The following is a 23,498-nucleotide window of genomic DNA, read 5'->3' on the forward strand; positions in this document are numbered from 1 at the left end:
GACCACTCAAAGTGCAGTGAGGGGGGGGGTGTGTCATACATACTGAAGGTTTGTGTGCAACTGTATGAACAGGAAGGCAGTTTGTGTGTGTGTGTGTGTGTGTGTGTGTGTGTGTGTGTGTGTGTGTGTGTGTGTGTGTGTGTGTGTGTGTGTGGTAGGGTGGTTCTGGTTATCGGTGCCTCTCGTCTCTAGGGCTGTGCCAACTACTCGTTCAGTAATCACAATCATTAACTTCTCATATGAAACGACCCTTTGCTAATAACACAACAGTTTTACAGCTTTTTTTTTTTTTTGAAACATGCCTCACTCCAACTGCTCTTTTTTTTTTAAATGTCCTTTTCTTTTTTTACCCACAGAGGCGATCCGTCGCCTACAACTCAGTGCCGTTCGAATGCCATGTAGGGAAGGAGAAAAAAATTCAAATGTAAAAATGAAAGCCCCCCAGATTAAAGAAAAAGATTTTCTTTTACAAAATGGCTCTCAAGTATTCTTTGTTCCACAGATAGAGGTCCCTATGGGGCTTTGGATAACTTAGAATTGGTTTAAAATCCTCTTTACAATTTTACTATGGGATTAGGAGCACGGGGGGGGGGGGGGGTGGGGGGTGAACCTTCTGCTGGTGTGAATTGAACACACATACAAAAAAACACGCGCCAATTAAACCTGCACCCACAAATGTCAACTCTCACAATAATGTGTGCATGCATAATTGCCCTCAATCACTCTTTCGCTCACACACACACACACACACACACACACACACACACACACACACACACACACACACAGAGAGGAGGGACAGCAGTCACCGGTGTGCAATCCAAGTTGCACTTGAACTCTTTCACATCTGAAAGCGTGTCTTTTGAGTACGGTCATAGTATGTGTCCTGACCTCACCACCACCGTCTGACCCCCTCACCGTTGATATGTGACCTGTGACCTGTGACCTGTGAATCCCTCCGTCCATCTCCTCGCAGGCAGATGTAAATGGAGTTGTGCGGTAGCTAGCTCGACAGAGGGGGGTTGGGGTTGGGGGGGGGGGGGGGGGGGGGGGGGGGGGGGCTGTCAGCTGGCGACAATACAGCGACTGTCCTTGTTAGAAGTTAAATTAAGGAATTAAAAGTTTGTTTTCCTAATGTCGAGAAACACAAAGTGGAATCTTCACGCTAAAGCTTTCCACGGGCACTACTTGAGCTAAGATTCACCTCTTAAATGAGAATTACGCTATGACTATTATAAAAAAAATCCAACATTTAGCATAGCCTTTTTTTTTGTGTGTGTGTGTGTGTGTGTGTGTGTTCTTTGTCAGCTGGTCGGTCAGTGTTTTCACGGTGGATTTTCAGCCTTTGTCCAACGGATGAAATGCGAAGACTATAGCAAGAGAGTGGGGAAGAGGAGAACACACATACAGAAGAGTTGCTATATCACCCCCTTATGCACCATCCTCCCCCAACAACACCCCACCCATGTCCATGGATACGTTCTACAGGTGATGTGAGAGACAGACAGGCAGACGGCTGGTCTGCGATGTCTGTCTGGAGGCATCACTGGGATTTGATGTGCTCCGAGCTCAAGGTGGAGGTGGGTCTCCTGGACCTGGCATGGCTGGTGACCATGCAGCGAGAGGGGGGGGGGGGGGGGGGGGGAATCAGTTGGAGGAGGAGAACAGCCGTTCCAGCTCACCAGTGGGGTGGCGGTTGTATCCCGCTGGGCATTGACTGGTGTTCCCCTTGGTCGGGATCAGGTTTTGGTTGAGGACCTGAATTTTGTGTCCCCCATCGCCTCCACCGTTTTCTCTAGACCAGTCAGGAGACACATTTTTTCTCACTTTTGTTTTTTCTTTTTGTCTTGGGGGCTTTTTCTTTGTTATTCTTGTCTTGCTTTAGGTCGGTGTTGGATTTGTATTTGCCCGTTTAGATTTCGTTTTATTCTGGGATTCTGGGATTGTTGTTAAAGAGAGATGTCATCTGCTCCGTGAGTGACCATCAACTGTCCATGTTACTGCAGTTTTCTGAGGAGAACAAAAAAAAATAAAGATATCGGGTAAATATAGAGACAACTTGTAATTTAAGAACATTTAACACAGGTGACATTTCACCTAAAAGCCCTCCTCTAACTCTCTACTGAACAAGTTTCAACATAAAGCTGCAACGACAATTTTGGTGGTTAAAATGACTACGCTAACAATGTTTATGGCACTATTGGGAAAAATAGACTTACCGTTGAGTCCGTCCGCCTCCTGTGTGTCGAGAAAGGGTGCAGGACCCCAAACACGCACTGTGCCGTCATCTGAGGCGGAAGCCATGAGTCCCGGGATGGCCGGGTTCCAGCTCACACAGTTAACGGTGCGCGTGTGGCCCGTCAGCTCAGCAATGGGAAGTTCTCCACGCCGGTGCCAGATGTACACTTTGTGGTCTGTGGAGAGGGGAGGACAAAGGCCACGAAGCAGGTGGAAGTAAATATATTCAGTACACGGGAGGGAATAGGAGAACACATGGATGAATTACTGAAAAATAAGAAAGAGGGAGAAATGTATGTGAAGTCTGTTTATATGAGTCAATACAACAGCACTAATCAGCGGTGATCCTGTGCAACAAGCTGGACGACAAAGATTACTCAGATCAGCCTGAAACAGAACCATATAACATCACACTGAGCGACGCCTCGTAATGCTCTCTGTTTTTTATACTAAACACAAACCAAACACAACAAGCACAGCAAGACTCCCAAAGTCCACAGAACAAGATGAAAGTCTGAAGTACTTCAGTTTATTACAAAGAGTCATACTGTTTTCCCTGTCAATATTTTCGCTATGCAGTGTCCTCTGACTGTACCTTCGCTGCCACTGGCAATAAAGTCTTCGTTGTGTCCTCCAAAGCAGGAGTGGATGGTGTAGAAGCCCTGGGTCACACCTTGGTATTTCCTCACCAGCACTCGGTCCTGAAGGTCCCACAGGTGCACTCCCTACAAAGAGGTAGTAGAGCGATAGCCTGTGACTGCTGAAACGTCCGGCATAGTGTTTCTCAACACAAAGTGTTCTATAGAAACTCACATCGATGAAAGTGGAGTTAGTCAAAAGGCTTACCTGAGTTGCTACATTTAACAAAGCTAATCTTCCGTTCTTTGAAACAGTAAAAGACATAATGGGGTGGTCCTCCTGAACTCTGTGGAGGACATGGAAACAGGCAGTCAGGCACTGTTTTGACTAATGCAAACGCGTGTGGAGGGACTGTGACCGGGCACCATTAGAGCTGGTACATACATGTTTCTGTCCGTAAGGTCCTCGAAGTTGTACCCCCGGATACGTTGGTGGGTGTCCGAGGCCAGCACTGCTCTGCCATCACCCAGGCACCACAGGCACTGCACTCTCACGCCCTCCCAGGAGTCCAACAAGTTACCGTCCAGGTCCTGACAAACACAGACAGAAGATCCCTCATCTCTTATTCTTGACAGGGGAATGAAAACATGGCCATAGTGTGGTGACTGTCTTTAACAAAAGGAACCGGTCAGATGCCACCACAGCGCAACAACCAGACTATCTAGAGAAAGTAACAGTTTGAGGAACATGTAAGGTCCAACTGCTTTCCTTCCTCTCAACATGTGACACAACACCGATGAAACAGCTGTGCATTTCTACTGCAGCCATTTCTGCAGCTTTTTAAAATGTGTGTGAAACAAGTTCAAATGTTCATTTCTAGCATACACACATCATCAAATATACAAAGTCATGCACAGCAGGCCTAGATAAACACATTAACCGTCCCAAACCTTTCCTGAAAGAAATGTGCTAAAAAAAAATAGATCCAATTATCTTGAAGCAACCTGCTTAAAGTCATCAATTCAGCAAGTTTAACAGCTCTCTCTGTCTCTCTTTATATATATATATATATATATATATATATATATATATATATATATATATATATATATATATATATATATATATATATATATATATATATATATACATATATACATACATAATCTCTCTCACACACACACACACACACACACACACACACACACACACACACACACACACTACAAAGATGATCCATAAAATGGATTTACTGGGCATTTACTAGCTCAACACTTCCCATTATAACAATTCTCTTTGGGGAAAATGACCCGTTCACTTACACACTGATAAAACTGTCCCCTCTGTCCTCCGGTGACAAAGCGTTTGCCATCAGGGTTCCATGCCACACTGGTCAGACTGTCTTCGTGGGACTGGGACATTTTGGTCCGCAGCTCCCCCGTCTGTTCATCAAGGGGATTGGCAGAGACAGATGAAAAACACGAGTAGAGAAAAATAGAGAGAGGGGGGTGAGAGGGAGACAGCAAGAAGAAACATTGAGTCAAAGTGGGGGAGGGGTGGATATAATGAAAGGGAAGGGGAGGGGAGGAGAGGTCATTGAGTACACACAGCCTACAGAGTATCTATGGGAGGCTTAAGGCATGTTTTTCTTTTCTGCTTTTTTACTGAATTAGAAATCTCAAGTCTTTGACATCACCGATAAATGCTTTTGTGAAAAATGTAACTCTCATGTTCACATGAAAACTGGGGCTTTTACACGGAAAAACAATTGTTTTAAAAAGGTATCCCAAGATTATGTGCAGTGGGGTATGAAACACGTGTAACTGTTACCTGAACATTCCAGAGCCACAGCTCAGAGCAGTCGTCAGGTCCACAGGCGATCAGGTAGGTATCATCGGGACTCCAGGCTAAATAGGAGACACCGTATGCATGACCCTCGAGGGTCCGCAGTAGCTTCAACTGGTGGCTCTCCTGCACAAAGACGGGATGAAGAGGATTATGATGAAATTAATGCTCACACACTGAGGGTTGGGCCCTGTCATTGTAAAAGCCCTGACCACCACATTCCAGCAGGGTAATTTTAGCTTTGGACTAGAGCATAAAAAAAAGAAAGAGGTAGTGTGTGTTTATTTAGGTATTTTTTTAAACACTCACCGGGTCCACTTGCCAAATAATGACTGTAGTGTCTTTGGAGCCGGTGGCTAGTTTGGTGCCGTCATTTGAGAATTTGCAGAACCACACCTCGTTGCAGTGCTCTGTCAGAATCTGTTGAGTGTAACAGGGGAACTGCTTCCTGTGATACGGAAAAAGACCAAACGGTTAAAATGTTCATGTTGCAAGGTTTAAACTTATAAAACAACAAGAGTGGTGCAGCCACAGAAGACATAGAAGAGAGGGTGAACGAGTCAAGACTTCTGACACAAAGCAAGGCTTTCAGGGCCTCAACATGTGAATAGATGCTGCAGTTTGATAATCCAAAATTGAGGTCTTGAGGGGCCTGAGTAGCACGCTAGCTGTGCAGTAACCAACCTGCTGCAGACATGATCGAGGAGGAGAGAGACCGAGTCCAGATTACTGTCCAGCTTGGTGTTGTGATAGAGGCAGCGGTCCCTCTGTAACTCCACTGCTTGCCGCAGGAGGGTCTGCATCCGCCGAGGGGGCAGCATCACAGAAGGTGGCAGGTACGCTGCAGAGAGACAGAAGCAGACAAATGGGTTATTAATGTAGTGCCATTTTAGTAGCGTTGTAGATATGCACAATGTGAGTGTTAGCTCTCTAGGGGGTTTAGTGTAAAGACAGGTTGCCTCACTCTGTAACTTGTCCAGCAGTCTGCAGCGTGACGCGGTGCCCTTGCCCTCCCACTCTGCCTTGGCCTTCAGGTCCTCGGCATGGCTACACATAAGGTACCTGTAGGAAGACACAAAAAAACAACAACAACAACAACACACAGTAAGAAATACAGTAAATAAAGTTACATGTTGACAAGTTACCAGCAAGAGCAGGAGCACATAATATTGACAACATAGTGATTAGTGTGTGAGGAATAATGCTGCCTGAATGAGGAACGAGCTGACAGAAACGCAATGACAGATCTGTTAAGACAAACAGGCTCGTCGGCGGTGTGGATGATGGATCACAGGAATGTCAGTGGAACAATTTATAGTATATGTATATTGGACAACCAAATTATTTACAAACTAGAGATCATGGAGGAATATTGATCCGAACCATTGATTTGAACATGCCGTGAAAGACAAAAACAGAATCGGGAGTTAAACCAATCAACAGTGAAACTATTTTTTAAAGGCCACAAGATTATTGTCAATAGTCATGCTTCTCCTCACTATAGAAGATAAATACACATCTCTACCGAAAACAGGCATCCTATGCTACAATATATTGTGCAACTTGATAAACAGTAACAGTGTTACAACACTGAAAATATGGATTTAGCATATTGTTTTCACAGTGGATTTGACAGGTTAAAAACATTGCTGTTACTTAAGAAATGCACTAACCAGCCTCCGTTAAAAACCCTGCCTCTATAGTTGACCCAGAGGTGGTCGCTGTATAATTAGTGATTACAAAGCTATCCAAGTTCGTACGTGTGTGTATTTGTTTAGACAGGGTGAACTGGAGGACTGCAAAGAGACAGATGCAGTATCAAACGTGTAACCGTACCCGCTGAGTACGTGGATGCGATCTGTGTTGTACTTCAGTGGCGTCAGCTCTCCCCGGAGCACCTGCAGAGCCTCCAGGACTTTGCCATCCTCCAGATATTCTAGGTACTTCTGCTGCAGCAACAGGAACTTCATACGCTAAGTAGAAGAGGGACACAAGTACAGAGAATAGATTTTATACAAAACAAAAAAGAAAAGAAAAGAATGACAAACAAGCTGATAATACTGCGTCAGGTTTCCCCTTTTGCTACTGATAAGAAGCGATTTCAACCACTGGTCCAACAGCTGGTCTGCATGACTATAAAAAGACATGAAAAGATTCATGTTTCGAGGGTTAAAGCTGTATTATCAGAACACATTTATAGATGTTACATAATGGTAATGCCAATAGCCTACTTCCTTCATACTGAAGACCACCGACAAGTGTTTGCCAGTCACTGCTGGTCAGACTTGTGGTATCAAGAGTCTCTGTCTTATCGCAGGTATGCAGAAGGAGCTGTAGCCCTGACAACAGTTAAATCTACTACACATGAGAAAACATCCACCCACAAAGGTCTACAAATAAAAGAGAGCTAGAACACACAGATATCTCCCAACTCTCCGACCAGGCCTGTGATATAAGTGGACTGCCGACAAGAACTGCAGTGAAAGTCATGTTGACAATGACAACACTAACCGGCTACAACTCCAGACCTAAAATGGCTACCCACAATGCACTTACAGTTGAAAATCAACAGCTCTAGTCATTCTCTCGATAACCCAACTGGGGATGGCAGTTAGAACGACTTCTGACAGAGCAGCAGGCTCGGAGACACATGGGACCACTTTTGAAGCTCATCTTGTATGCTAATTAGCATGCTAGCTGGGGCTAATTAGCCCCATTCCTAATACTCTACACTGTCAACCAAATCTTAAAATGTTATCACTTTTCAGTATGAATGCAGTAGAGACTGTTAGAATTATTATGTGGTGTGGAAGTGGGACATAGCTCGGGTTATACACTTGTAATAACGTCTAAATTAAAATAATTTGTAAAGCTGACATGTAAAGCGTTTTTAAATTCCAATATATTATATAAGTATTCCTTAATTAGTTTTATTTAAATTAAACGTGACAATGAAATGATGTATTCAAATTTAAATTTAAAAATAAAACTATTTAAATCTCTAGAACACAATGTATATCATGGAGAACGCTTGAATCATTTAAAACTTATATGGGTATTTCTATACTCCAAGATTAGCCAAACATAGCCGAATATATATGAGTTTGAGTCTATTAGTTTTAATCAACGAAGGACAAACTAAAGGAACAGAACAGGAATAAAAACAAACATGCATGCAAAGTCTAACCAAATGTTGCTTAAAACAACAGAATTACGTATTCATTCCATGAATCTAATGTGGTTTTCCATCCTGCTGTGTCACCCAGAACATTTTATTTAGCTTTTCAGTGTTCCACAACAAGAACCTGCTGCCCCGCGTTATAACTGTACCATTCTAGAACCTCCAGTTGTGCCTTCTAACCGACTGGCTGTCATTCACATTCAGTTCAAGGGGAGCTTACCACAATGGCATTGGGAGAATGCATCAGTGCTCTCAGCTCATTGAGATCATTCTCAGCCTGGATCAAAACAAAAGGGAGGGTGATGGAGGGGAGAGACAGAGAGAGAAATGGTCAGCTCAGCAGTTTCCATGCATGAACAGGAGACAAAACTAATCACACGAGCAGTAATACAGATCTTATGGTCACATTCTTCTTTCTTCTTTAAGATGAGTACATTGAGGCTATAACAATGAGTCTGATGACGACAAAACATCTTTATGTCTCTCAAAACATACCGGCCTCTTGTACCATTTAGCCAGTAGAAAAACTAGACTTTGGGAATCAAAACAGTGGTTGGTTCACGGTTGGTTTGTGGAGAGCACAACCCTACATTTGGCTCAGTGCTGGTGTTAGTATTCCACCCTGCAGTTCTGACATAGGGTCATTATTCCAGAAGATTCACAATGCCATTTTTAATGGGATGTGTGCTTTTCTATTTCATAAGCCTCGGCCTTTTAAATGTTGGAATGAGAGCTATTCTGCTGCAGAACAGGTTCATACAGCTGAGAGTGTTGATTTAAAAGCCAATTACATGAAAATGTCTTAAAATATGCTAATATAAAACTAATGTTTGACACATTATTCATGGTACACATTATCGGCAAACATTCTATTCAACCACCAGAAGTCACATTATTCTCTGGGCTCTCAATATCAATAATTAGAAGCAGATTTTGTTTGTTCTGTCAACAATCCATGACATGAAATCCATGAATTATGTGCTTGAGGGTTAAAGAGTTTCAACAAAACTATGTGCTCTATAATTGCCAGTTCCAAAGTCAAATAGCATGTTAACAGTAAGATCTGTTAGTCAAGAAAACAGTTTCACTGGTACTCATCAGAAATGTGTATAAAATGTGTACAACACATAACAAATAATACTATGAGCTTGTGCAACTGTGGCCCAATGCAGACAACTATACAAACTTGGCTTATGCTTTCCCAGGCTTACATCCTAACAGGAATAATATTTGCTTTTGTCAAAAAGACATATGAGACAATCTGCAGAGATATTTGCATGTTGGTTTCTGGACGAGCAAATAAGCTCTCCATCTTACAGTAGAATAAGGACACTCTTAGTCACCAATTCCCGGTCTATCAAGGTGTGTATTTAATGTATCCCAAGACCAACCTTGTCCCACTCTCCCTCCATGACATGGTTGCGGAACTTGGTAGCTGAGGAGTGTTCTAGTCTGCAGCCTGATTCCTGCATCAGCAGGTCCACTGTCTGACTGCAGAGACACAGAGAGAGGGGGGGGAAAGAAAGGCAGAGAAAGTTAGGTGAATATAGACACAAGATAAGTGGAGTAAAAGAAAGGAGAAAATAGCTTAAAACTGTATTTAAAATAAATAAATAAATCACATTTAACTTAAGAATTAAGTGCAAAGACTGAATTTCAAAGCTAAGCTTAGCTCATTCGTATGATGTTGAAAAAGTTTGCTTATTATGATTATATAAAGTGGTATTTCTAGGCAGATTATTAAACTTCTTCTCGATTATCTCATCACCTATACGGCATCTCTCCACTGTGACCGTGCCATGTTTACAAGGATAGCAAATAGGTAAATGTGAGATATGCAACAATCATTTTAGCACCGGGACAATAATAACGTCATTTACTGACAATGGAATGACGGCACGTTCATGGGGGGAAAGCCAGTCCGAGCAGCCGTGTTACCGGAGCAGTAGTGGTGGACAGTAGGAGGTTTATTAACATGAACCGAGCTGCCACTGCAGCTGGCATCATCCTCTCAGCCTGTCAACCATGAACCATAACCATCTGTCCAAACACACTCTGCACAAGTCTGCTGAGATGTGGATGTGTGTGTGTGTGTGTGTGTGTGTGTGTGTGTGTGTGTGTGTGTGTGTGTAAGAGAGATAATGAAAGTGGGTTGGGGGGTGGCTGACACCTTCAGCATGATGACATCATTCTCAGGTATCAATGGAGTGGCGCAGCAGCTGTGTTGAGCCTCTCATCCAGCTGGCTGCAACGCTGATTTCTCTTGCATTTCCCCAGCTGAAATGTAGGGGCTCTGTTTCATACCAGGCATGTCATGTATCTTCCCCCCCCCCACCCCCATGGCCCACCCTCCTTATAAACATAGCCATGTTAAGCTGCCTTTTATAATGCCCTGTAAAGGCAGCTACACTTTCTCAGCTGGATGCCATAGATCTGCAGATGTCTGGCTGTCAAACGGTGGCTACCACAGCCACTTTGAGTGCGAACGTTAAGAGACATTTCTCGAAAACCCCACCATGCTATAATTAGACTCTTAACACAGAGCTTCCACCTAAAAAAAAAATAAAACAGCTGCTTAGAAAGCGCATTCTTCAGCCGCCATAAAAACCAACCGATTCTGTTCAATCCAGGATCCAAATGTCGCCCACGGTATCGATTGCTGTCTTTAAATAAGTATGCCACGATGCATGTTGACACATTGCTCTGACACAGTGACAGCGTCAACAACATAAAAAGGTATTAATCTAGGAAAGAAGTGATCGTGTTTATGAGACAAACTGTGTAAAATGGTGATGCATAAACAACTTGAGAAAATGACAGCTCAGGACGTGCAATACTAAAATAACCAGGACGGTTTTCATAACCATGCTGGTTGGTACAGTGTGGCAGACATTCATGTAAAATGCACACGGTCTTGTAAAAAAGCATACAGCAAAGAACATGATACAAAAACATCAACCATCGGGGCGAAAACCGACGTTGGCAATCCACACAGTAACATTTCCTCCGCACATTTTGCAAAAGGATTGACACGCAAAACATGTAACATTACACTGCAAACTCGATAATCCTGCTTGTGTACTTATAGCTAACAAGCTAAATCAAGTTTATACATTCGCATGACATTCATGTTAAGCTTTACAAACCATTAAAAAAGAATCATCGGATCTCTGGATAAACGTTACTAATAGATTATGTAATGGCTTTTATTCAGTGCGAAATATATATATTGTTAATTAACATCTCGTGGCGTATGAAACATACTTTAACTTAGGATGGATTTGTTAAACAGCCAAATGTTAAATGTATGTTTGTGTTGTTTAATGTCAGTACATAACACCTCAGCGCAGGCTAGTGCTGTTAGCTATGAAGCTAACTGTTATTGTGCAAGATGGACCCCTTCTTTCTACCAACTGCCGAGCTCACAGGCTAACTGCCCCATCCCCCCATGTTTGTGTCTGTTAAGCGCACTAATAGCGCTTTTTGCCATCTGCTATTTGGCAGTTTCACGCGAAACACCAGCCATGTTAGATTACACTTCACACGTTCAACGCAAATGTTATGTGTTTTTTTGTACGTTAGGTTTCTTCCCCTGACTTTGAATAAACTTACTTCAGCCCTAGTCCGTGGAGATGTTGCCCTATTAATCGTATGACATCTTCCTCCGCCTGCGATAGTCGTTTTTTCTTTTTCAGAGAGCCGACCTCCGAGCCCGAAGCCGTGGAGGACGCCGAAGTCCCCGAAACGGGCCCTGTTGAAGACCCGTTACTGGTACCGACACTATTCCCGTTGTCCGTGCTGGAGAGGAGCCCGTTGGAGTGGCTTCCTCCGGCCGAGGAAGACTCCCCGTTTTGTGCGCTGTTAAGGCAGGAGAGCTCTGAAGATTCTTGTCCCTGTCCTGCCCCGTTTGCCTGCATGCTGCTGCTGAGGTTATTGACAACACTTCGGTTAAAGTGGATGGCAGAGGTGGCTTGAGAGTGAGGAGAGTGAGTAGCAAGTCCTAAGACAATTCCGGACAGGCCTGTTATAACTGCTGAAGCCCCGGGCTCTCCTGCTCCCTCCGCCGCCGAGGCTCGGTGCTTCTTCCGCGGGGGCGGCGACGCTCCGCCGGTGTCCGAGTCGGAGGAGGAGGAAGCGGAGGCCAGAGTTTCCTCACCGAGAGCGGCCGTGGTTAGAAGCCGGCGGAGCTCCGGGTGGGAAATTAAGGTTAAGCTTCCAGATTTGAGGCCTCGTTGTCTGGCTAAGAACGGACTGTCACTATGAGAGCGCTGTCAGTTAGCCCGTTTTTGTTGTTGTTTCTCTCAAATCAGCTGCAGCTCTAATGGAGTCCTGACGCCCTGACGTAACCGGAAATTCCTACACTACCAAGCTTCCGGGTAGAATTATAATCCATAGGTGGTGCATGAGAACCTAGTTAGCATTATAAATATAAAACAATAACAAATCACATTAAAAGTATTTAATATACTTTATACTAATATAATTTACTTTAATATATCCGGAATTTAAAATTGGAATAACGTCTTAACCTCATATTGAATTTCCACAGGTGTGCAGCTTTTACATTTTTAATTTAACCACTCATAACTCAATAAATCACGTTCGCCAACATGTATTATCTTCAAGAAAAGGCCTAAGTAGAATGCAAATTGAGGTTGTTAGATTTTTGGATACAAGTTGACTAAAATTAAAACTATTATACGCATCACTATATAAACAGAAACATATAATAAAAGCAGCAACGATTTGTCATGACCATATTTAAAGATATAACTGTAGCATTTCCCCTTAGGGACAGTAAGTGTCATATCATCTTATATCACTTTTTGACTTTTTGTAGTGGTGCCATGCTCTTGTGGACATTTAGAAGTGTGTGCCTGTAACTGATCAACCCAGGCCCATTTCTAACTTCTACAAGAACAAGAACTACTAACTGACAGTCTGATCAAGGTCTTTTTGCCGTCATACATGTAAATAAAGGAATTAATCAAAGAATGACTGAATAATCAAGAAACAACTGGCCAGGGACATCCATTGTATTTATGATTAGATCACCGTTCTGGCACTGTTGACCTGCCTTTGTCTTGTAACAGTGCATCCCTTTAGCATGGTGATATAGTAGTGACATTAGAATACCAACGTGCTAACATTTAGCATGTAACATTTGGCATGGATTATTTTTTATTTTTACTACAAAACACAATTCAACTGCATATATAATAGGTGACACTGATATCATCACTTAAGATATAACTTAGAATTTTCTCTTTGTTTTAATTGTTATGTCTGTAAATGATTAGCGATATAAAATGAACCCCCACTGGTATTTCTTATTAGAATAATTCTCAAGACAACAAGATCTGCAAAGTAATCTCAAAAACATAGTGCAAACATGTTTTATTAACACAGTATAAATACAGTGTGATTAAGCTACAATATTGAACAAAACCTGAGTTTAAAAAAAATGAACAAAACCTGAGCTAAAAAAAAATAGATGAAACAAAGAAAAGTACTTTATATATCTGTCCCAAGCTTGTTATTCTCATTGCAGGAGCTCTGTGAAATCGTAAACTGTATTTCTGAATTATGTACAACTATACAGAATCAGTTTATCTTAATGAATGTCTTTGTGGGTGAAATGGTATTTCACAGTCGTAATGCTTATAATAGTATTGTTTTGTTGTGTTGGTCTACTTCCATATGCTTTACATTGCTACAGAGCTTATGAAAAAGATGTAAGTAACCTGTGTATATGAGAGAAAATGGGCAGAGTGAACATTATGCCCAGGCTTATCTTTTAATTAACGGCTTTTCACCAGGTGAGAATATTCAAAGTTCATCGACTTGGTGTGGAAGGGCAGTGGTCACTGGACCACCATTGCTACTGGGTTTGTCTTTTCCTTTCATGAAGAAGGTGAGCAGCTCCCCTTTCCCTTTGACAAATATGGGCCCTCTCCGGATGAAGCGGAAGCCATAGTCCTTCAAGATGTCGTAGCAGTCCTCCACCACCTGAGGGCAGAGCAGGACATAACATTTAAAGGAGATGAACAAAATCTGAAATTTGAAGTTGAAAATGACCATGAAATAAATTTAAAAAAAGAGGATTAACAAGATACATTCAAGTGTGTTGTATGTGTGCTTTTGTGTCTGTGCTACCTGGATGTTTCCCATCACTCCGGTGGACTCCATCCTGCTGGCTACATTGACTGTGTTGCCCCAGATATCATAGTGAGGTTTACGAGCTCCAATCACTCCAGCCAAAACTCCCCCCTTATTCAGACCTGAAGGGGATCAACAAGAAAACATGGTACACACACACACACACACACACGCTTGCAAATGTGCTCAGAGACACGCGCAGCCACACACACTAACCGATTCGGAGCATGAAGTTGTTAAAGGACTGTTTGTTGAGGTTGTTCAGGGTGACTTTCATGGCCAAGGCAAAGTCTGCCAGGTCAGCGAGGTGCTGCCAGCGCTCGATCACTGTCTGGTCCTCTGGCTGTGGAGCAACAGCACAACTTTCACAGTTACTACCATCATCACCACATGCAGCACCAGTCTAGGTAAAATAGCGAAACAGATTGTCATACTTTGCCACGAGGTATATTTAGAAGATTTAAGCCGTTTAAGTGTCACACCTTGCTGTATCCGTTTGTGTTGCTCTCTGGGGTGAGTCCAGATGCGGCCATGTAGGTGCTGCCTATTGTCTTGATCTTAGTGATGCAGCGGAACTCATCCCTGTCTAGTAACTGGAGGAAGAAGAAGCGCATCAGTTTGTAGTTAGGTATTTAATACCTGGGAGCTGTGTCTCAATATGTCGACTACAAGCTGTACAAACGCAGCGGGGACTCACGCTGTCAAAGTCGGAGATAATCTCGTTGAGAATCCTGAGACACTCGAGGCCTCCGTTGTTGATGCTCTCTTCAGTGTAGAAATCAGAAAAGTTGGGGATGGAAGCAAACATCACACCTATTTCACTGTAAGACTGGCTGTACAGGTCCTACAAATGACAAATGACATGAGGTTAGCTTGCTCTGATTTAATATTGCTATATTTATTATTTAGACCAGAGGAAAGCTTCGATGTGTAATTTTGAAATACACCACAAGATGTCACTGGTATGCAATATATTGCATTGTGATGAGGTACAGGCCTCACATACAGTGATTCATTTCATATTTTAATAAACAATATTATATTGAGTTGCTTTAGACCAGTTATCTCTGTGTCCCCTGATGAAGGTGTAAGCTGGAATGTCTTCTAAACAGTATCATTTCTCACTCTCTCTCTCTCACATTTCTTTTCTTTTTTTTCACTGTACCTCATCTCTCTTTTTAGTGCCCAGGAAGTGTTTGGCCACGTGCTCCGGCAGCATGTTGGTGACCAGCGCTTCGTTCCAGCGTCTCATCTCAAACACCCTCTCCTTCTGGTCATGCACAGCTATCTTCCACAGGAACAGCTTCCTGGACTGATGCTCCAACTACACACACACACGCACACACACACGCACACACACACACACACACACACACACACACACACACACACACACACACACACACACACACACACACACAGAGGGAGTGAACGTTGTATGATATCTAGATTACGTGAGGAAGTTCTTTGATGATTGCTTTGCCCTGTGACAGGAAGCTTTCCTCTGTAGGCGCTGACTTTAAAGGTTGTAGAAGAAACGCTGTAGGTCAGCAAAGTGTGATACATAGGAGACTGTGACTCACATGGCGCGCAAAGAGGTAGAGGGCAATCATCATGACAATGATCATCATGGTCATGAGGTACTTGGAAGGCACTATGGATGTTCTAGAAACAGGAAGAATAACATATACTGGACTTATGTGTTTTTATTGTGTTATAAACAACAAAATAACTACAAAATAACTAAATATAGCATAATCGTAAATAAAAGTATTTTCAATAAAATGACATAAAAACACACCATTCATTGATCTGCTTTACCCATTTCTCACCTGTATGAGGCAAACTGTATATAGTCATACAGGTCATATATGTCCCGCCAGCTGTAGATATTGACAGCTCCAGTGGCCGTGACGACCAGCACCATGAGGCCCAGTTTGATCAGGTGGCTGACCTGCACCAACATGGCGGTGGCGATGAGTGACATCACAGCCATGAAGCTGTAGTGCTTCGGATTCTCTGCACAGCCTCGGTCACCGAATGACTCCAGCACGGGGCCGGAGGTGCTGTTGGAGACTCGAAGGGACGATGGAACACAGCTCAGCTGCAACATCGGAGACAAAGGGCATGAGTCACTTTTACTTAACAGCTGTTATATAGCCCAGTATTAATAGCTAGGACATGATGTGTTGAAACATGAAGAGTCAAATTTAAAATGTGTTTAACGCTGGCACATTTAGCGTATACAGTTGTTTCTTTTTTACATCAAATATACTGTATAAACGATGTATTCACAATAACGCTGTCACAATGGCAACAATAGGGACAGTAGGACTACTTTTTTTTTTTCCTAACATTTCTGTCCCACTGTGCCTGTCACCTCCACCTGGCAGCTAAGACAGAGAAATGAATGTTCACTTTAGCGTCCTCTATTCTTGTCAGACCTCGAAGGCAGCGGTGTGTGTACCAGGCTGCTCCCAGTGGGGCCGTGACAAATGAGCCAGCAGGCAGCGAGACAGACAGCTAATGGACCCCACTGGGAACATGTAGTCAGACACATAAAAGGCGGGGATGGTTTGATGAGGACAAAGTGGGAACACATGAATGGAAAGACGCACACACACACACACTAGGGTTGCGTGATATGACGATATATACTGTTTTTTTTACATTAATATGATGATGTACTTTAATGCCCTGGATTAGCTAAACAACATCTTTCACAATATGAAAATGTATTTTGCTTTTGTGTTATAAAACTACAATACAGTGTGAAAAAACAAACGGCAACCCCTAACACACACACACATTCATGCCCGCAATGTATGAGAGTTATAACATTCGTACCATGTCAGCGATCACAGCCATGGTGAGAACAAATATGGCCGCCATGGCCCATGTGTTTCTGGCCCACCGTGTGCGATCGATCCACATCGAGAAAGACACCATCCTCTTGGAGAACATCTGTGACAAACAAACATGTTTTAGTTCATGTAAAGGTTATATATACTTTATAAAATTCCATCAGTCTCATGTCACACATTTATTTATGCCTTTGAGCAGAATTTTGACTCATTGGAAATAAAAGGGGCACTTTCTCAGTGTTAGTGTGCCCTTTTTGGATCGTTAACATCTGCATAGGAAGAGGTTGAAAATGTTGTTCTTGAGCCAAAAAAAAGTTTGGAAAGCGCTGATCAAAGACATAGAAATAAACAAGTAAATAAAATTATATGAATTCTGTTTCCCGTCGCCACAAGCATGGATGCTAATTCTCTTTCCTCACCCTGGGAAAGATGGCAGCCAGGGAGCACACTGTGAGGATAAGCAACAACACCTCTCCTATTGCAAGAGTCACATAGTTCACAGCCAACCTGCAACAAGAACACACATCTTCAGGCAATTTCCAACTTTAGCATTTCTAAAGCACTATTGGTTCATATATGAATTCACAGATGTCTAAGGAGCAGTTAATTGTGTTTGTGTGTGTGTATTATTATATGTAATTTATATGTAAATGTGTATGTACAGTAAGACAAGGTAATATATGTGAACTCACAGTGGGTCTATGAAAACCTCCATTGCTGTAATGAAGAAGAGCACTATGATGCAGCAGCAGAAGGCTGCTCCGCTTCGCTTCTCCTTCTCTGAGGAGTAGTGCTCCTCCAACTTCGCATCCACAAAACGCAACGACAGAGGGTTGATCTGGTGATCCTTCATTCTGTGAGGGAACATAGAGAGAAGTTATCCCTCTAACTTTGTAACCATCATTCTCTGCTTTTGTTATTTGTCTGATTTTCTTACATTTGCTGAGTTTCTCTTTCCAGCAGTTCCTGCTGAAAACGTCTGTTGATCACTTGTTCCTCGACCATCTTATTCCTCTGATGTTGTCAACATGAACAGAGAGATTGGATAGGGAGAATTAACAAGGCTCTTCATTTTCAAATAATGTCATTTAATGGACTGGAGAAGTATGTGCATGTTTCTATGTATGGGTATCAATATACTCATGATATGAATATACTGATACAAAGACCTGATTTTATAGTTGACATTTAAATACATTCATTGTAATTCACCTCCTGTTTAGACTCAGTGGACGTGGATTGGGGTGAGGCTGCGTTCCCATTGGGTGCTGTAGTGTTGATTAACTGGTTTGAATTTCTGTTGGACAATGTGCCTGGTTTCTGAGGGTGGAGAAGCAGGGAAAACATCTGTTAGTGAGATTAAAACAACTAGAATCACCACCTTGCAGTTGAAGGCCTCCGCAAACCAGACAAGTTGCAGTTTACATCCTTGTGTGTCTATCACAATTGGCATAATTAGCATATTCATTATTGAGTTATGGCCAAAAATGTGTATTGTGAGGTCACAGTAACCTTTGACCACACAATTCTAAGCAGTTAATGATTGATTAAAGTTGAAGAAATTTGCTCAGTGTGTTCCTGAGATATCACAAGAATGGTACAGACGTGAAGTCACTGTGACCGTGACCTTTCAAAATCAGAAAAATTATAAGCAGGAAATACATTATATTTAATGTAGTGTTGAGTACTTTTGATTCAAGCAACCGTCTAGGTTTGTGAGTTAAAAAACTAATGATCTGAAAGAATGCTTTTGATAAATAAAACCATAATTTCCCTGAAAGAATGTAGTAACTCACATTTCCACTGAGCCCATTCGCCACCTGTTTAGGCACTAGAACTAAGTAAGTGTGGATGCCTTTCTCCAGCAGGTACTCGCACCTCTCGCCTCCATCCCCCAGCTCCAGCTCAAATTCTCCGTGCAGACTCTCCTTGGTGGTCTGGGAAATATGCACCCTCCTGTGTGGCACACAAACCTCTTGAAATAAAGTGCATGAGAGAATTTGATCGCTCACCCTGACAGCGAAATAAGGCGTTCTCACCCAGGAATCCCCCCAGATTCCATCTTATTGGCTACAGTGACATCTGTGGACCAAACGTCAAACTGCCACCTCTTCTGCCCGAGCACTCCTCCCAGCACGGTGCCTGTGTGAACGCCCACACGCATGTCCACTTCAGTTTTAGTCTTCTCTCGCACGTACCTGGAGCACGAGGGAAAGCGGAGGATCTCTGTTGAATTTTGATTCGTTCATGTCTCCTTGGCTGAATCCATATTCAAATATTGACGCTGACTTTTTTTCTCTTCTATCTTCAAATTGTTGAAATATCCCCGACCGTTCTCCTAACTCTTTACTTCTACCTTTCCTTTATACTTTTCTCTTGTGTAAACTTGTATAACTTTTTATAATTTTTTTTAGGATTCCCTTTTGTCTCATACACAATATATACAAATAAACTGACCATAATACCAATTCTACATCGTCATTATCCCTTCCCTTTACTTATGCTTATGTCTTTGTTTTATGTCTTTTGTCGTATTTATGTATTTTCTTGTGAAAATAAAATCACTACTCACGAGATGGCGTCTACCATCGCTAGGCCCATCATGATGGAGCAGGCAGCGTGGTCATCCCTGAAGTCAGGAAGACCACAGATACAATAGTAACAGTCTCCGAGGATCTTAATCCTCAGTTGGTGATGTTCCTGCAAGAGAGCAAGAGAAGTTTAACATACTCAAATTAAGTGTCACAAAATAAATCTAGAAAATATAAATGTAAAACCATGGAAAATGACATATCAGCTACATCAAAGCTATAAGATATTACCAGCACTTCTACCAACACAATACCCAACAATATATTGTTCTTGATCAAATCAAGGAAGAGAAACAAGCACATGGAGCAGTGATGGACTCAAGCTGTCTGAGAGGAACGGGTGAACATTTTAAAAAGGGCATCAGCTGCACACAGTAGCGCACTAGCACGCAAAAAGTACCGTAGAAGGCACTTCATCACATGTTTTGCACTGGAAGGCCATCCTAGAGGGCACTTCCTCATGTTTTATCTACAATAGGAGCATCCTATTTATCTCCGAGTCCACCAGTGACACGGAGAGCACAATGAATACAGTGAACTACCACGGAGACACAGAAAAACAGTCACTCACTTCTGCCAGTGTATCAAAGCGGGCGAACAGTTCATTAAGCAGCTTCACGAGCTCCTGGGCGCTACAGGTTGAGGACAGCTGGGTGAAGCCCACTATGTCAGCAAACAAGATACTGGAACAGAAGTGAAGAGGTTGGAATGTAACATTTAACAAGCCGTAAAAAACCTTCCCACAACAATGAAATCATCAACCCCCCCCCCCCAAAAAAAGCAGATTTTGTGATCCCGACCTGACGTTTTCATGGCGGTACATGTACATGGTGTTGAACTGCTGCTGCTGGACCTCATTCTGATCGGCCTGGCTCTTCATGCCCTGCAGCATCTCATCAGCGATATGTTTGGGCAGTATGGACAGTAATAGTTCCTCCTACATGGAGACATAGTTGAAGCACGGTGGGTTTTGTCATGTTCAGTGCTGACAGAAAGAATACATTTGTCCCATGTGTATTATGTGTGTGTGTGTGTGTGTGTCTGCATAGCATGACTGAGGCAGTAAAGGGCCTCTCAAAAGATCCTGTCAACTGGTTGGCTGGGCCTTCATGTCTTCTACCAAGCCCCCCAATGTAAAGGCAATTTGGGAATTATATCTACTCTCTTTTTTTCTTTCTATCCTCATCGACATATCCATTATTCTCCATCTTTTCCACCCCTGTCTATAAACAACTCTCACAGGTCTGCTTTTTCCACAAATTGTGAAAATCACGAAAAGAATGAGAAGAAAGTGAGAGGAAATCCAATAAAAGAACAAAATGAATAAAACTAAAGGTTGGAGAGAGTATAGGTTACATTATCTTTGAGTTTAATAGATTAAAGTTATGGATTACCATCAAATTTCAAATACTGGCACCTTTGTGGTATGAGAAGAAATACATAATAGCATAAAATGGCTGTAAAGCAGCACCGTGTCATTGTCAATTTATTAAAAATTTTATTTGAGCGCAAACCTTCCATCCCTAATATTTGACAAAAACAAATGATAGCCTACATACTAGTCAATTAACTTACATGGAAATTGACCATAAACAACATTTTCATTATAGAAAAAGATAGCTGTAAAAGGAATGAACTAGAAAAGGCAATACTAAAGGAGATCGATAGGTTAATGAGAAGGGAAACTAAGACCAATAATCAAATACAATAAACATGCTCTAAAAATATCACATCATATCTTCCCACAATTTTGTTCCAGCTTCTGTTGTCACAGAGCTCAAGCTATATTGCTGTATTGTGTCCCTGACGGTGGCTCCGTTGGTGAAAACAAGTCTCTCTAATCAACCTATTAGCCCCGAGCTGTGCAAAACACACAGTAATTAGGCAGCACAGGGTGTTCCACAGGTGTGTTTGTGCAAAATGTGTATGTGTGTGTTTGCCCCAAATAAGGAAATGTATTATCTCATTAAGCAAAGTATACCTGTGATTGTGTGTGTGTGTGTGTGTGTGTGTGTGTGTGTGTGTGTGTGTGTGTGTGTGTGCCCCACTTACCTGCTGGGTGCTCTGCTCCTCCAGCGTGATTTTGACCCCTAGTGACTGACGGGCTTCCAAAAAAGCTGTCCTGTACTTCCTGTCCGCCATGTAGTACGACATCACACCCAACGAGGCCGCGCACAGGTTCAGCATCACGTTGGCTAGCAGCTGAAGAGAGGGTCAGAGGACGTGTGTTCGTATATACATGAGTGGTTGTTAGTTTCCTCATACTGTCACTTTGTAACCAATGTCTGTAGTTCTCCGTGCATGAGTGAACATGTGGAGCCAGTGGAAACAGACTCGTCAACTCTTGGATTTGGCACATTGTCTTTTAAATTGAGCATTGTAGTTTCTAGATTATTCAGACTAAGACGAAGAACAGTTTTTAGAAAACTGTTCGAGAGAAGAGAATTGTCTGAAAAAGAAGAGACATTTTTTCAGAGAGAACAGCTGTTCTGATGCCCTTCCTTTCAAGATAAATTCATTAAAGTGTGAATTCTCTATCAAAATTGCTTCATCAAAATGTTCTTTTTGTTGGTCTCCAATTTACATTTCACTTTTGGGGCATCATGGGTCACATGCTGCATTTTGTTATACTTTGCATAAAGGTAATCGTAAGCCACTGAATGTTGCTTTCAAATAGGAAACTAATTTGGAATAATTATAGTACAATAAATGTATTATTACCAAATTAATTTAAAGTGAATTCATTTATAATGATTGATACAAATTCCATTTTCAAAGGGCAGCATTTTTTACAGACTCCTTTTTTTTTTTTGCGGTGTGACACAAAGCTAACATATATTATGTCTTTAACGCCTCCATTTCTCTAAAGTAGTGGTTCCCAACAGCTTTGTCTTGTGACCACTCTAAAATAAAGTGTGGACACATCCATGCAGGCACACACCAACTCTTCCCTGTTGCTTTCCACACCTGTGTGACACCCTGGGCCTCTTTCACCCTCAGGTGCTCTGCCATTTACCAACTTCACTGAGGGCCATATTCACCTGTCTCACCAGCATGGACCCCTGCAGGTCATCCTCAAACCTTTGAGCCACGGTCACCCCCAGCACCAGGGTGTGTATCCCGCAGGAGATGGCTGTGAGCAGCAGCAGCGGCACCAGGTTCAGTGGGAGGGTCAGGAAGCTGCAGAAATTGAAAAAGGACTGCCAGCCCACCGCGTCACTGGCTTGTGGGAAGCGCTCGTAGTTCAGACCCAGGTAACACAGCACGTGGACGGTGACCATCAGCCACAGGACGTACGGCACCCCGCCGCGTAGGACCGGCGACGCGGGCAGCTTCTGCAGCTTGCACAGCCCGTAGAGCACAACGTCCGCAGCCAGCCCCACTGCTGCGACCACCACCATCGCCAGTTTGTCCCCAGTGTACACCACCGCGCACATAATGATGACGAAGCTGTTGAAGAGAGCAGCGAACAACGCCAGCACGAGCAGGTTCTCTTGTCTCTGTCGGCGAAAGTAGTTCTGGTAAATTCTCTCCAGCGATTCTGGCGCAAAAGTGAGGAGCACCGCGCGCGGCAGGCAGCTGCTGCAGCAGCTCGACTGGAGCACGGTCACCTCACGCGACCGACCCGCTCCGTGACCCGGATCGCTGGGAATCTGCACTGAGTACTCCACTGAGTACTCTGTAGACTGCTCCGCGTCTGTTGTATGGACCCGGTTCACAGACATGTTCATTTAATAATGGCAGTCCTCTCGGTTCATGAAGTAATACTGTTGTTGCATTAGTCCTGAAGTGCGCAAAATGCCAAAATCCATGAAAAAGTTGTGATGCGTCCCATCTTTGTGCAACTTACATTGTTTACTTACTTTTATTTATTTTTTGCAAAAATAATTACATCCCAGTTCGTTATCAATGACTAGTTTCACCATAGGGTATATCCACCCAAAAAAACGCTTACCTTTTGAAATGATTACCATGTTACATCATTTGATATCGTATAAAAGTACATCAGATTACAGCTTCTCACAGTCCTGGAGCTGCTGC

General features: G+C 42.7%; 2 protein-coding genes across 2 annotated transcripts; both read right to left on the reverse strand.

The window, feature by feature from the left end:
* Window positions 1–1,036: 1,036 nt before the first annotated feature.
* On the reverse strand, window positions 1,037–12,187 carry wdr26b (WD repeat domain 26b). Its single transcript, XM_068708834.1, has 14 exons — window positions 11,456–12,187; window positions 9,235–9,334; window positions 8,064–8,120; window positions 6,499–6,635; window positions 5,627–5,724; window positions 5,347–5,503; window positions 4,972–5,110; window positions 4,648–4,788; window positions 4,140–4,259; window positions 3,262–3,407; window positions 3,085–3,163; window positions 2,834–2,963; window positions 2,220–2,414; window positions 1,037–2,010 (listed from the first exon to the last, which is right to left on the reverse strand). The coding sequence occupies exons 1-14, from the start codon at window positions 11,758–11,760 to the stop codon at window positions 1,985–1,987; spliced, it is 1,830 nt and encodes a 609-aa protein (XP_068564935.1). The 5' UTR covers window positions 11,761–12,187; the 3' UTR covers window positions 1,037–1,984.
* A 1,111-nt stretch (window positions 12,188–13,298) lies between these two features.
* LOC137870816 (adenylate cyclase type 3-like) lies at window positions 13,299–23,182 on the reverse strand. Its single transcript, XM_068708264.1, has 20 exons — window positions 22,499–23,182; window positions 21,510–21,659; window positions 20,258–20,394; window positions 20,029–20,140; window positions 19,439–19,566; window positions 18,906–19,064; window positions 18,663–18,822; window positions 18,079–18,186; window positions 17,804–17,880; window positions 17,559–17,720; window positions 17,286–17,373; window positions 16,850–16,966; window positions 15,835–16,106; window positions 15,586–15,667; window positions 15,168–15,326; window positions 14,700–14,846; window positions 14,485–14,595; window positions 14,219–14,345; window positions 14,000–14,124; window positions 13,299–13,852 (listed from the first exon to the last, which is right to left on the reverse strand). The coding sequence occupies exons 1-20, from the start codon at window positions 23,180–23,182 to the stop codon at window positions 13,673–13,675; spliced, it is 3,285 nt and encodes a 1,094-aa protein (XP_068564365.1). The 3' UTR covers window positions 13,299–13,672.
* Between the last annotated feature and the right edge of the window lie 316 nt (window positions 23,183–23,498).

This window comes from Cebidichthys violaceus, unplaced genomic scaffold, assembly GCF_023349555.1.
Source record: "Cebidichthys violaceus isolate CVI_PGR_0920_01 unplaced genomic scaffold, fCebVio1.0.p SCAF_14, whole genome shotgun sequence".
Taxonomy (NCBI): domain Eukaryota; kingdom Metazoa; phylum Chordata; class Actinopteri; order Perciformes; family Stichaeidae; genus Cebidichthys; species Cebidichthys violaceus.